The sequence below is a fragment of the Acinonyx jubatus genome, chromosome E4, assembly GCF_027475565.1.
Source record: "Acinonyx jubatus isolate Ajub_Pintada_27869175 chromosome E4, VMU_Ajub_asm_v1.0, whole genome shotgun sequence".
Lineage (NCBI taxonomy): Eukaryota > Metazoa > Chordata > Mammalia > Carnivora > Felidae > Acinonyx > Acinonyx jubatus.
The window spans coordinates 44779784-44792500 of NC_069395.1; the positions used below are offsets into that span (position 1 = coordinate 44779784).

The 12717-nt window shown below is 43.5% G+C and overlaps 1 protein-coding gene across 1 annotated transcript in view; it reads left to right on the forward strand.

Annotated features, from left to right (window-relative positions):
* Positions 1–12717, forward strand: part of CE4H1orf21 (chromosome E4 C1orf21 homolog) — a 225684-nt gene that overhangs the window by 76694 nt on the left and 136273 nt on the right. Inside the window, exon 2 of the mRNA XM_015073312.3 lies at positions 4093–4311. Within this exon, the coding sequence (XP_014928798.1) occupies positions 4218–4311 (94 nt within the window). The 5' untranslated portion in view covers positions 4093–4217. The remainder of the gene's footprint in view (positions 1–4092; positions 4312–12717) is intronic.

The window sequence follows — 12717 nt, forward strand, 5'->3', positions numbered from 1 at the left end:
GCAAAGCCAATGGAAAAATGGAAGCAAAAAAAAAAAAACAAAAAAAACCCCAAAAAACTAAGGATTCTGTGAGGGATACTACCAAACAGAGGGAAGTGTTTGGGAGCAGATGATTGTGGCAGACTCTAGGGGTACATTTCTGAGGATCTGCTCAGCTTGAGGGCTCGGTTGGAACGAGGTCAAAGTGAGAGAGTTTTCAGTAGAAATGAGACCTTGACATTACATCAGGCTATGAAAAGAGATGCAGTTTGGGGGTGTCTTAATGATGATTTTTCAACTGGCCTCAAGCCTGACCTCTCTTGCCATTCCCTCTCTCGAGGCTGAATCAGGTGCCTACGGGGTGAATTCACCTCTCTATATTTAACCTGCAGCAGCTCTATCAGCACCACTGTGAAACTGGTCATTCTTTTCTCCAAATGTTCATCTTCCTATGGGGATAGGGAGGAACGCTGTATCTTGTTCATCTGTAAACACGTAGCAGTTTTCAGTAAATACCTGTTGATTAAATGAACAAATGATTGGGCAGTTGTCCCTGTGCAGGATCCAGATGACATAGTAAAAAGCTTTCCCCACTGATCCATGGTTAACTTTATGAATTACAGACCTTCTGCCTCTCAGGTGACTTCATAATTCTAGCCTGCAAAATGGGCAAAATATTAAAATATGTTTTTGACAAAGTTGTAAAACTTGAAAACACCACTCATCAAATTACTGCTGTAAAATACAGAGTGCCTATGTTTCAAAAACAAAATCTCTACTTACTTACAATTTGGAGAGAACTCCTCTTGAGCAACAGCGCCTTTTTAAAAATATAATAAAGGAGTGCCAAGGTGGCTCAGTCGGTTAAGCATTGATTCTTGATTTTGGCTCAGGTCATGATCTCATGGTCATGGAATCGAGCCAAACACTGAACCCTGTGTCAGGCTCTGCGCTGAACGGGGAGCCTGCCTGGGATTCTCTCCTCTCTCTGCCCTTCTCCCCCACACCCTCCCCCGACCCTGCCCCCCACCTGCATGCCCACTCTCTCTCAAAATAAATAAATAAACATTTAAAATTTTAAAATATATAATTAAATGGAAGCTTCCTGAGTCATCACTCGAATTGGATGTAAATCATGTCTAATCTGCTTATTAACATGTTCCTCACTCCCATGCCTGGATAACAGAGAAGTCCTTCTAAAAGTTATTCTTACGTGTTTTATTTTTGTAAGCCTTTTGCAGTTTTTTTGATTTTCGTGTGATTTCCACTTTTTAAATTTAGATAAGACTTTCTGATATAAACACAGCCTTTAAAACACAGAAGAAACACCACACAATGCTTTTCAGTGGGTAGCAAAGGAAAATTCACATCTTATATTCTTACATTAACTTCTTGGATAGCATATGAGGCTGTAAACATGAATGTGGAAGGAGGAAGAGAAAAGTGAGAGGGACTCCCAGAGAGGACGATTAAGTTGCCTCTGGATCACCACTGTTCTTGGGGGATTGTTGTTAGAGTTTCCTACTTTCCTTCTGGTTTTACTTTGCTTTGAAGAGGTGGCAGCCGACAGGGAGGTGATGGGAGGTTTCCCCTCTCACTTCAGTTTGCTCTCCTGTGTGCCTGTGAGCTTGTTTCCCCACATTCCTTTTTAAAAAGTAAGGAATTCGTGCTGGGAGACCACACCTGGTACATGGTGATGCTGGAGGTGGGAATCAAGGAGAAAGTGCTGGCGGGAGCACATAGCAGCAGCAGCAGCAGCCCCTTGGCTGGAGAGGAATGTTCCCCTTCTTCTGCCTTTGGAACTGAATCCCATCTCCTGTTCTTCTTGTCTCATATTTCAGTGATGTTTCTTCAAAAACTATGGTAGGTTGACAGAATGGATTTCCGCGCTCCTAATGTAATACCTCTCAAAGTGCGCTCAGATTTGCACCAGAGAGACTTCCTTATCTTCAAGTAGGATAAAGTCAGCAGGGCCTCCTCCAGCCCCTTCACAAAGCATCAGCAGTGCAGTCCCCTTCCCTGCCCTGCTCCCACTTTGTCCCGCGAGACAAGGGTTAGTATGGACTCTTGCATGCGCGCGCAGGCACACGCGCACTCTCACGCACATGCGCACACGCATGCTGCGCTCTTCCACGTTCTAGTGTCTTCCCTCTGGCGGTTCTTTATAGCAAGATGATGCTAGTGTCCTTTCAGCCTTGCAGATTTGTACCAAACTTTTAAGTCTCTACAAAATACTACTTCCTCTTTTAATTCCTGCCTTTACCCAGTCATAATTTAATGTTTGTTTTTTAAATTCTGCATTGCCATAGATTCCTGTGAAACCTCTATCATGGAACTTACTACACTCTATTGTGTAAGTTTTTTAAAAAAATGCCTCTCCCATGTGCACTTCCCCCATCAGGCCCCTGAGCTATATAGACCAGTATGAATAGACCAGCAAATTAAACTACTGTTAAGAAAAAAATCAAAATACTGTAGCTTTAATGGCATTACTGCTAAGTGTGTTGTGTGTGTGTGTGTGTGTGTGTGTGTGTGCTCCATATAGCCTTAAAAATATGAAAATGTGCTAACAAGAGGTTACCTGTGTAGAGAAACTACAAACATTAACGATCTAGGGAAAAATAATCTTCCTTTTTGGTAAAACTTTACTAACCCTATACTTCCTGTTAATGATTTGACGGAACCAGTGCTAGAAAATACTATGAAGAACTATACAAAGTATATGACTAGTATTATAGCCATAGAGTCAGTATTGCATTTTGCATTTGCTTGCCTTCATTTAAGATCCTTACTTTTATATCTAAGCTTGTTTATGAAATTGATTTGGAATTACCTTTCAACGTTCGGTTAATTTGAACATTTTCCTTTGCTGAGATGTTATGGCTTAAATGATTAGATTTCTGTGTCCGTGGGTGTCCTTAGAGCTCTAGGCAGGAGGCTTAGGGGCAGCAGTCTTGTTGGAAGAGAAAGCCTGTAGCTGCATTTCAGTTTCCGTACCCACTGCTCCTGAGGCTGAGAAACACCAGTTGTTCATGAAGGGGAGAGGTGGGTAGGGAGACACGGGTGCCAGTGCAGGTCAAGTGCATGGCTCCACGATTCTTCTGCTCTGCTTGGGTGTGAGGAGGTAAGGGCCTGTCCTACAGTGGGATGGATGGAGATGAAGGAATGGGCAGATGTTCAAAGGAGGCCTCCACGAGACTGGAGTAAGTCGCCTCTGGAATGGCTTGAAAAGGATGGTGAAAAATAAAGACAGAGCAAACCCTTGAGAATCTGGGCAGTGACCTTGGGTGGGGCAGGGAAGGTATATTTACTGAAGTTAACTAGAGGACCATCTCTATTGTGGTTTATCCATAAATTCTCTTTCAGTCATTATGAGTGGTCCAGTAGAAGCACAGAGGCTCTGATAGGAGGTGGGCAATTGCTTTGTTTTCTTCTCTTGATCTTCCTACATCTGGTCAATCCTTAAAGCATTCTGCTAGCTAAGCAGAAAACAGAGAAAAGTAAGTTTAAATCCTTGCCCCCATCTTCTTCCTTTATGTTCCAAAACACTGTCACCTCAGGTAAAATAAAATATAGAATTCCTTACAGAACCCACCAAAAATGTATAAATTAGCCTGAAGAGGAAGGCCATTTGCTCCTGGGGGGGTGGGGGGGGGTGGGGAATGGAGCATCTGAGAAGAGCTGGCTTGCAAGGCAGGAGCGGGAAGATGGAGAATTTTTCCCAGTGTCCTGAACTGGGTAGATCTCATGGCTGTCTGTGCTTTCCTCACTCTGGAGGTTTTTGAGATTCCAGAACATTAGCAAACATATGTGCACTTTCTGTGTGGCAGGTAGTAGTGCTCAAATATTTATTTGAATAAACAAATACACATTTTTTATTATGTCCTCAAAAAGTTCAGCCATGTGTTGTGCAGGGGGCGTGCCTTCTGGTCTTGCTTTCTGAGTGAGAATCAGATGAGAACAGGCCCTATTGCATTTCCTTCTTCAGCACAATTGTCCGTCCCCCAATCCCCCACCCCCCAGTGCAGAGGGCTCTTCAGGAATCCTAGTGCTTTGCTGATCACACAGAGGTTTTGTTTTCACTCATTCTGATCTAGCTTTCTGTTCTCCCAGGTGCGCACATCCTGACCGACTCAGCAGGAAGGTGGATTTTCTTTGTGTTTAAAGAAAAAAAAATGTCCCCGTGTCTGTAGAGATGATTTGCAGTTCAGCCCGGCTGAAGCTGACCGAATGAGACTATGGGCTGTGCCTCCGCCAAGCATGTTGCCACTGTTCAAAATGAAGAGGAAGCCCAGAAAGGGAAGAACTACCAGAATGGAGATGTGTTTGGCGGTGAGTGCCATTGAACTTTGCTCTTGACCCGGTGACCCAGGCCTTTCACTTTCTCGGGAGTGAATATTTGTAGCGTTATTGGTGTTGCATCTTTTGGGGGCTGCTGGTAAAGGGCTGATGAGATATGGCTAGAAATCAACGCGCATCTTTTACATGGCGCAATTTTCATAATAACTTATATATACAGGATTTTGAGGACGATTATGGAGATTTTATACAGAAGCTAGCATTGAAATCAAGTTTTAAATAACCCGTAGGACTTAAATTGGTACATGGGACACCAGCCACAGGGCGTCCAGGTAGAGAGCACTGTATGACCGAAAATACAGAGGTCCAAAAGTAGAGCAAGTGAGGATTTATGCATAAGAGAATGAGGTATTTTTTAGGCCTAATAGTTACTTTTTATGTGAATTATAAATTTTCAGATTAAAAAAATACAAACACAATGAACGTAATAATCATCTTTTAACCTGTCTTTGACGATGCAAAGTGACTTTAGAATATCCAGTGCAAAGATTACAGCCTGCCAACTCATGGCCACGTCTGGCTTGCAGGTATGTTTTCTTTGGCTCCCAGAGAATTATAAAGTAAAAAGCAAGGCAGCATTTAAAAAATCAGGATGTTTCATGTAAAATCCCAAATTTCTTCAGAAAATCTGGCTATACCGGCTGAAGCAACAGTGGGGTGAGGTAGCAGTTGCCCCTTCAGTCAGGCTGTGGCCTCCAGGGAACTGTTGAGCCTGCTCTTGAACGCACGTCAAGTCCCTGTTCATGCATTAACGTCACCTACCGGGCCACCTACAGGCTTCCGAGTTTGCCTAGACATGAGTTTGTTCCTTGGACAGTCAGCTGTGCTTCCGATGCCACATGGCTGTAGCTTAGTACAAAACCCGAGTGAGTGAGGCAGGTGAAGCAGTTCTGCTGAATCACTTCAACAATGATAACCCGCTCCCGGACACGTTCATGGCAGTCCTCTGAATGAGTGCCTCTCTCTCGTTCGATAAAGACCCTTGCTGAAATCGTGTTTACATACAAACAACTGAAGGGCACCGTCCGGTCACTGTCATGTAATTCTGCCAATTTTGGTCCATTGTAATGGTCGTGTGGGTCCCTGGTGAAGAATTGGTGTGTTGTGGGAAGACTAATGCTCTGCTGAAAGTGGACTAGTATGTAGGGGAGGAGGATTTTGTTTTGTGTCATTTTAAGGAAATGTATTTGTTGCCTGGAACAGATTTACTTCTAGTGGTGACTGCCTATAAAATTTTGAATGGTGGGGGCGCCTGGTGTCTCAGTCGGTTAAGCGTCCGACTTCGGCTGCGGTCATGATCGTGGTTTGTGGGTTCGAGCACCATGTTGGGCTCTGTGCTGACAGTTCGGAGCCTGCTCGGGATTCTCTCTCTCACTCTCTGCCCCCTCCCTTCCTCAAAATTAATAAGTAAACTTAAAAGTAATGAGAGAACATAATAATCTAGTGATAATCTAGTGTCAAGGATTTATTCGAACTAACTTCTAGATGATATTCTGTGTCGTTATCGTTTTTGTAATAAGAGCTACCATAATGGAACAGCCACCATATGTCAAATATGCAGGAGTATTTAAATTCATTTTCATGGTGAATTTTCACAACAGTTCTATGAAAGACGTGTCATCCCGATCTTACATGTTTGGAAGTTGAAAGACAGAGAAACTAACTGGTCCCTAGATGCCCAGCTACGAAGCCATAGACTCAGGTGTCTCTATGCCAGAGTCCCTGTTGCTTTCTTGATGTTGTTCCCACTTGCCTTGCTGCATCCCATCAGCCACTCATTCTTCAGTGCAAAAACATATTGACTGGCCTGTACACTATGGGCCAAGACCTTTTGCTAACTGCCCTGGAGGATTCAGGGCTGAGTAAGACATAAACCTCCTAGAAAGTCCTTTCTAGGACTTTCTAAGAGGATGAGGAAAATGTTTTGAGGCAGAATAGGGCAAATACCAGAAAAGGAAAAGACATACATTGTGATGAGAGTCAGGGGCATGGAGAGACTGCCTTAAAAGGTGGGATCAGAGCAGATTTCTTATAAAGGTGACATCTGAACTTGGCCTTAAAGGACCAGAAGAATCTAAGCCTGTCAGATGAAGGGTACCGGAAGGTACTGGATGAGGAAAGGTTAGAGGTAACGTGAGACTTACTCAAGAATTAGAAATAATCCAGTTTGAATGGAATATAAAATTTAAGTGAGAGAATTGGCTAGAAAACTTAAGTTAGGGTTAAATTATAGAGAAATTTGAATACCAAATTACAATCTTTGGAAGGATAAACTAAGAGCAAAAACCAGTGATATCTGATATATTGTACTTCTATACAGCCTGGGAGTGAGACCACTTAACCATCCAGTTGGTGATTTAGTTTCAGCTTTTATAGGCGAGGAGGCTTTGTTATTCTAAAGTACCATGTGCGTTTGGCAAATGTTGGCATCTAATAAAGGAACCTTGTATTAGTCACCTATCGCTGGGTATTGGACAACCTCAAGATCTCAGTGGTATTCAACAATGAGCATGTCTTTCTTGATCACGAGCTGGTGAGTCAGCTGGAGTGGCTCTGCTGTACGTCTTTCTCATCTTCCTCCTGGGACCAGCGGGCTGCGGGAGGAAGGGCGGATATGCTCTCTTTCGCAGAGGGTGTAAGTGCAAGCAGTACACAAGATGCCTCTTAACCTTGGGCTTATATCTGGCACACCGTCACTTGCACCCACATTTGAGTAGCCAAAGAAAGTCACAGGAACAGGCTCAAAGACAAGAGGCAGAGAAATATATCTGACCACAGTGCATTAGTGACAAGGATGTGGATACAGAGGTCAAGAATTGGGGCTAACATGGGGTGCCTGGGTGGCTCCGTTGGTTAAGCGTCCAACCCTGGATTTCTCCTCAGGTCATGATCTTGCCCCACATCGAGCTCCACGCTCTGCTTAAGATGCTCTCCCTCTCTGTTTACCCCTCACCCACTTGCACGTGTGCTCTCTCTCTCTCGAAGAATAAATAAATAAATATAAATAAATAAAAGGTTATTTAAAAAAATTAGAGCTAACAATTCAGTCCACCCCAAGCCAGCACAGTCATTGTTATGTTTGTGGCTCCACGCAGTCCATGTCATAAAGTGCGTTCAAGACCTCTGCTAGTTTTTTTGTCATCCTCCTGGTACTCATACTGAAGTTTCATCCACTCAGGCATTCATCATCTCGTTACTCTCCAGCATAAACATTTGTGGGTTTGTGGCATGGTGTTAGATAAAGCAGAACAAGGAGGGAGAGAGCTTCTTGAACCGGTCAAGGGAGATAGATTTGGCTAGTCCCACGGGGCTCTAGAATTGTCAAAGTGCAGTGTGAACCTCAGTGCCTGTATCCCAGATGCAACTGAATGCTTGAGTTTGTCTATGACAAGAGGAGGTCCTATCTGTGTTTCTCCATGTAAATTTTAGTTTGCAGGCAGAGTGAGTGTACAAAATCCCAATATGATCACAGTCACAGGTGAAAAGCAGATCTGGCTGACTTTTAACCATTTGATATCTTTGTCACCCACTGTTTGTAACTCATTGCCTCCTAAGAAAGAATGCCACACTTAGCAGCCTGAAATAAGCACCGATTTATTACTTTTCACAATTCTGTAGGGTGCCTGGGCTCACCCAGGTAGCTGCATTTCGCTGGGAGCTCAGCTGGGCTCAGATGACCAAGAGGGCTTCTAGCCTCTCTTTCCAGCTAGGAAGTCAAACTTTTCACATGGTGGCTGGTTTCTAAGAGAGGAAGTAGAAGCTGTCAGGCCAATGAAGACCTAGGCTCAAAAGTCCAAGAAGTCACTTTTGCCTCATTCTGTTGATTAAAGCAAGTCACAAAACCAGCCCAGAGTCGAGAGAGCTGGACGTCTCCATGTATTCAGCCTGCACCTCTGGGATGGGAAGAATTGGTGGGAGCCATCTTTGGAGACTAGTTACCTCAGCCACTGAGAGAGGCAGTGAGAACCCCATGACTGGATTATATTCCAACCTAGACCGTTAAAATCTGCTTTCTAAATCACTGCTCTGTTTTTCACTGAATAAAGTCTCCTCACTCACTTTTTAGAAGCCATTTTTAAATGTTTTTAAAAAATGTTATTACTGCTTGTTGTTGAAGAGTTGACAATGTCTGTGAAGGATGGACTATTTGGGGATGGCTCTGAAGTATGTCTCTGAGTGTGTATACACACACACACCTTCGATCCTTTTCCTAAAGGTGTGAATTTAATTTCATAGCTTCTAAGGACATGCTGGGGAGCATTGATAAACAGAGTGTTTTAACAAATGGTAGTTTCCATTTTTATGACGCAGTTTGGTCTCCATAATGTTTTGGCTATTTAGGAGATCGATCACTCCAAATGTGCGTGACGGAATATCTGTAGAATATTCCACCGTGGAGGATTGACAAGTGGGCATCTTGACTCCTAGATTTCATAGAATTCAGGAGGTCATTGACAAGGAACTTTATCACTGACATTTACCTATAGACTTTCTTTCACTTTAAATATCGCAGCATAAAAAGTTTCCCATCTAAAGTTGTGCCTCACATACATGTGGCCCTTTCAGAAGTAAAACCCAGACCAGAAAGCTCCATCTCCAGATTGGAATTTTCCTTCCCTCAGTGGTCAGGTCATATGTGAATAGTGGTCAGCAGATCTGCTGAGGTCATTCAGAGGACAGCTGAGCAGATTGCCAAAGCCAGCTTGCATAAAATAAGTGACCAACAGATTCAAGTTATGGTGAACTAGTTAAGCAAGTTCTAAGGAAAGCCAAGTGCTTATTGGATTTCTTTCAACAGGCATTCACTTGGACTATTAAAGTAGGTGCTCACAACAGATTCAGGCCTTATTAGGAAAATTAACATGTCAAACCAGAGATCATTATCTCTTCTGCAACCCACCCCAAGGGGGCAAGCTCTTTACTTATATTGACTTTACTATTTGCCTGAAGGTCACCACCATTCTTCCAGGAAAAGGCTTTAATCTTGAAAAGGCTTTAAACTTGAGGCCTTTGTCTCCTCCAGTTTCCAGCTCCTGTGACTCTTGTTCTCCCCCCAGATCTCTTTCCGGTCGCCACCACAGTTCAGGCTGTTAGGGCCCATAACCCGGAAGAGTGCAGTGCCTTCCAAACTGATTTCCATTAGCCCCCTTTGTTGTTTGTTTGCTTCTTTGATTTTTTTTTTTTTATGTTGTTGTTCATTTTTAACTCTCCGTTTTTTGTACCAGTGTCCGATTCTGTCAGCTTGTACTGAGAGCTCCTCTGCCCATGTTCATTCTCATGCTCCAGAACTTTTCTGTTGCGCCTCATTCTTAGCCAGTAAAATCCCAAATCCTTAGTGAACATACAAGACCTCTCAGATGGCTCATACCCACCTTGGCAGCCTTGTTTCATTCTCTGTCCCTTCATGTTCCCTGTTCTTCAGCCAGCCTGGACAATTTGCCCTGTGACCTCAAACACGCCTTCTGTCTCCCGGGCCCTCTGGTGAGCCATGACCTCTTCTTGGCGTGGGCCTTTTCTCCTGCCTTCATCTTTTTAAATTCTGCTCTTCTTCAAACTTCACCCAAACTTTCATGAAGCTTTTCTAAAACCTTCAGAAAGTGTCTCTTTCCTGCCATCTCAGAGTACCTTTTTACATACTTATGTATTTGGTTTATTTCTTTATATGTCTCATCTCATTATTTATGTACATGTGTCATCTGTCTTATGAGCTGGTTAGCCCCCGAAGGCAGGGACTGTATGGTCTTGAGAGGAGCAGGGGTTCCCAGAATGCCGGGAGCTGGAGGCAAAGAGATTGTTCGGGGATCAGGTTGAGCCCTGCCTGCACCCAGCTCCCCCGCATGACTAGGTGGCCGAGTTTGGCTTAAGGACCAAGAGAGTCAGAAGTTTATAAATATTCCCTTAAGTGGAGGTGTTTGGACTATTGCAATAAATTCTCCCGGAATAGCAATGTAAGACTGAGTATAAAAGGGAAGCAGTAAGGCAAGATTTTGGCTACTTGGTTTCTTCTAGGCTCTGTATTGCTGTGTAACTTGAATTAAGTTCTGATCCTCAACTGTGTAAATTGGGAACATCTAACAGGATTGTGTGTGTGTGTCTGTGTGTGTGTGTGTGTGTGTGTGTGTGAGAGAGAGAGAGAGAGAGAGAGAGAGAGATGGTGTTATCTAATCTGCTACCCATCTAAAATACTGTAAGGGCCAACCTCACAGGTTATGGTGAAGATCAAATAAGAGAATATATCTCATTCATTCAGAAATTCAAGCAGTTGAAGGCAAAGTAGTAATTCACTCTTTCTGCAGTAATTTCCAATGGCATGAAGTGAAGATTAATTAAAAGTAATCTGTGTTTATGAGACAATAACAGAATAATGCTACCTGTGTCCCATCCAGTATAGTAGCCACAGGCCACCTCTGTCTGTTAAGCATGGAAAATATGCCTAGTTCTAATTAAGATCTGCTATGAGCATAAAATACATACAGGATTCTAAGGACTTAGTATAAAAAAGAGGGGTGCCTGGTGGCTCAGCTGATTAAGCTCCGACTCCAGCTCAGGTCATGATCTCATGGCTTGTGAGTTTGAGTCTCGAGTCGGGCTGTATGCTGATAGTTTCGGATTCTGTGTCTCCCTCTCTCTCTGCCCCTCCCCTGCTCATACTCTGTCTCTCTCTCTCCCCAAAAATAAAGAAACATTTAAAAAAAAGAGTATAAAATAGCCCATTAATAATTTTTTATTAATTGCATGTTGAAGTGATATTTTGTATATGTTGGGTTAAATAAATTATATTACTCAAATTAATTTTATCAGTTTCATTTTGCTCATTTAATGTGGCTACTAGAAATATTTAAAGTATGTCCGAAACTTGCATTGTCTTTCTGTTTGGTGGTGCTAATTTAAGTCACTGAAAGGTAGGGTTGGTATTTAGGGCTCCCTTTCCTTCCCAGTTTCGGCTTTGGGGTTTACTTATTCTGGAATCCAAGAGAAAAGGAGTTAGTTAGGCTGAGACAGCAGCCTCATTTTCTGCTTCGACTCTCCATAGGTGGGATGTGCACTCTAGGGGAGCAGGCTGTTGGGGTACACAGGACAGCTAAGAAGGCAGAGACAGGGAAGCAGCTTGTGGGTGAGCAAGAGCAAAGTCTCTAACTTGCTCATCTCTCTGCACTAATTAGTGGTAGTCTTTAATTTAGCTCCCTCTCAAGTAACTTCTTTTGCTGGCCTAGGGAAGCTTGTGTTGACTTCTGAAGTTATTTCCCAAAGGTCAGAGAGGAAATCTGTCCCCCCACCCCTTTTTTTTTTTGGTTTTCATTAAGTTGATAAAGAACCTTAAGAGCAGGAGAACGGTTTGATGGGTTTGTACTAGAGCCGGGCCATACTCTGAATGAAAATGTAAGTCAAGATGAATGAGGAACCTGGGCCTGAATATTGTCTTTGAAGACCCCACGGTGTTTTGAGCTGAGCCTCAGAAAGGTCGCAATGGCTTCAAGTGCACATGGAGCTCATGGAATTATAGAAGCCAGCCCACCTTGGCCAGGAGTTTTCACCACACTCTTCCAAAGTACGAGTGCTTAGCCCGGCACCTGACTCAGAGGAGGTGCTCAAAGTGGCTTAGTTTCATTTCCTTCTTTTAGACAGTTGCTGGGCCATTCTGGCAGGTTCTTGCCTCTTTGACACGAGACAGCCTTAACCGTCAGCACTCGTAGCAGTGGTTGTGAGTTCTCGCACTAGCGGGAGCTTGTTCCAAGTTCCCCCCTTCTTGTGTTGCCTTTGGCAAGTAACTTAACCTCATTAGTGCCCGCATTTTCTCCTCTGTGTTGCGGGGGAGGGGGATAATAATGGAATCCAGCACTTGGAGTTGCATGGAGGGTCAGATAAACTTCACTGGAAAGCACTTAGAACATTGCTGCCTAATTAACACTCAAGCATCAATTACAAATACGAATAGATTTGCCCCACCTCTTCATTCTTGCCCCTCAGCCACCTCAAAATAAACACTGCCAGAATGTTCCATGGTGCAGAATTTAATCTAGCTGAGGTAGAGTCAGTCTGAATTTCTCTTTGGAAGAATTTCCTGTAACAGAAAATCAAGAAATACTCTTGTTTCTACATTTAAAAAAAGAAAAATCCAAGTGTATTTTTCCTTCCCTTGCCATTGATATCAGGAACCTGTTAATGTTATATATAGGGAGAGAGAAGTGAAAAGTAGGGCCATTTGCCACTTACTGCTTGAGGGCAGCCTGACTGCAAGACGAGGGAGCCTCTGAGTTCACAGACACTAGTGGCAGGGGCATGCTTGCTGAGCCCTTGGTGGCGTCCCTCTGGTTTTATGTCTAGAGGGTTTCCTTCAGTTGCTCTCTTGGCCCTCTGGGTGCCTGGTCTTCTGTGCAG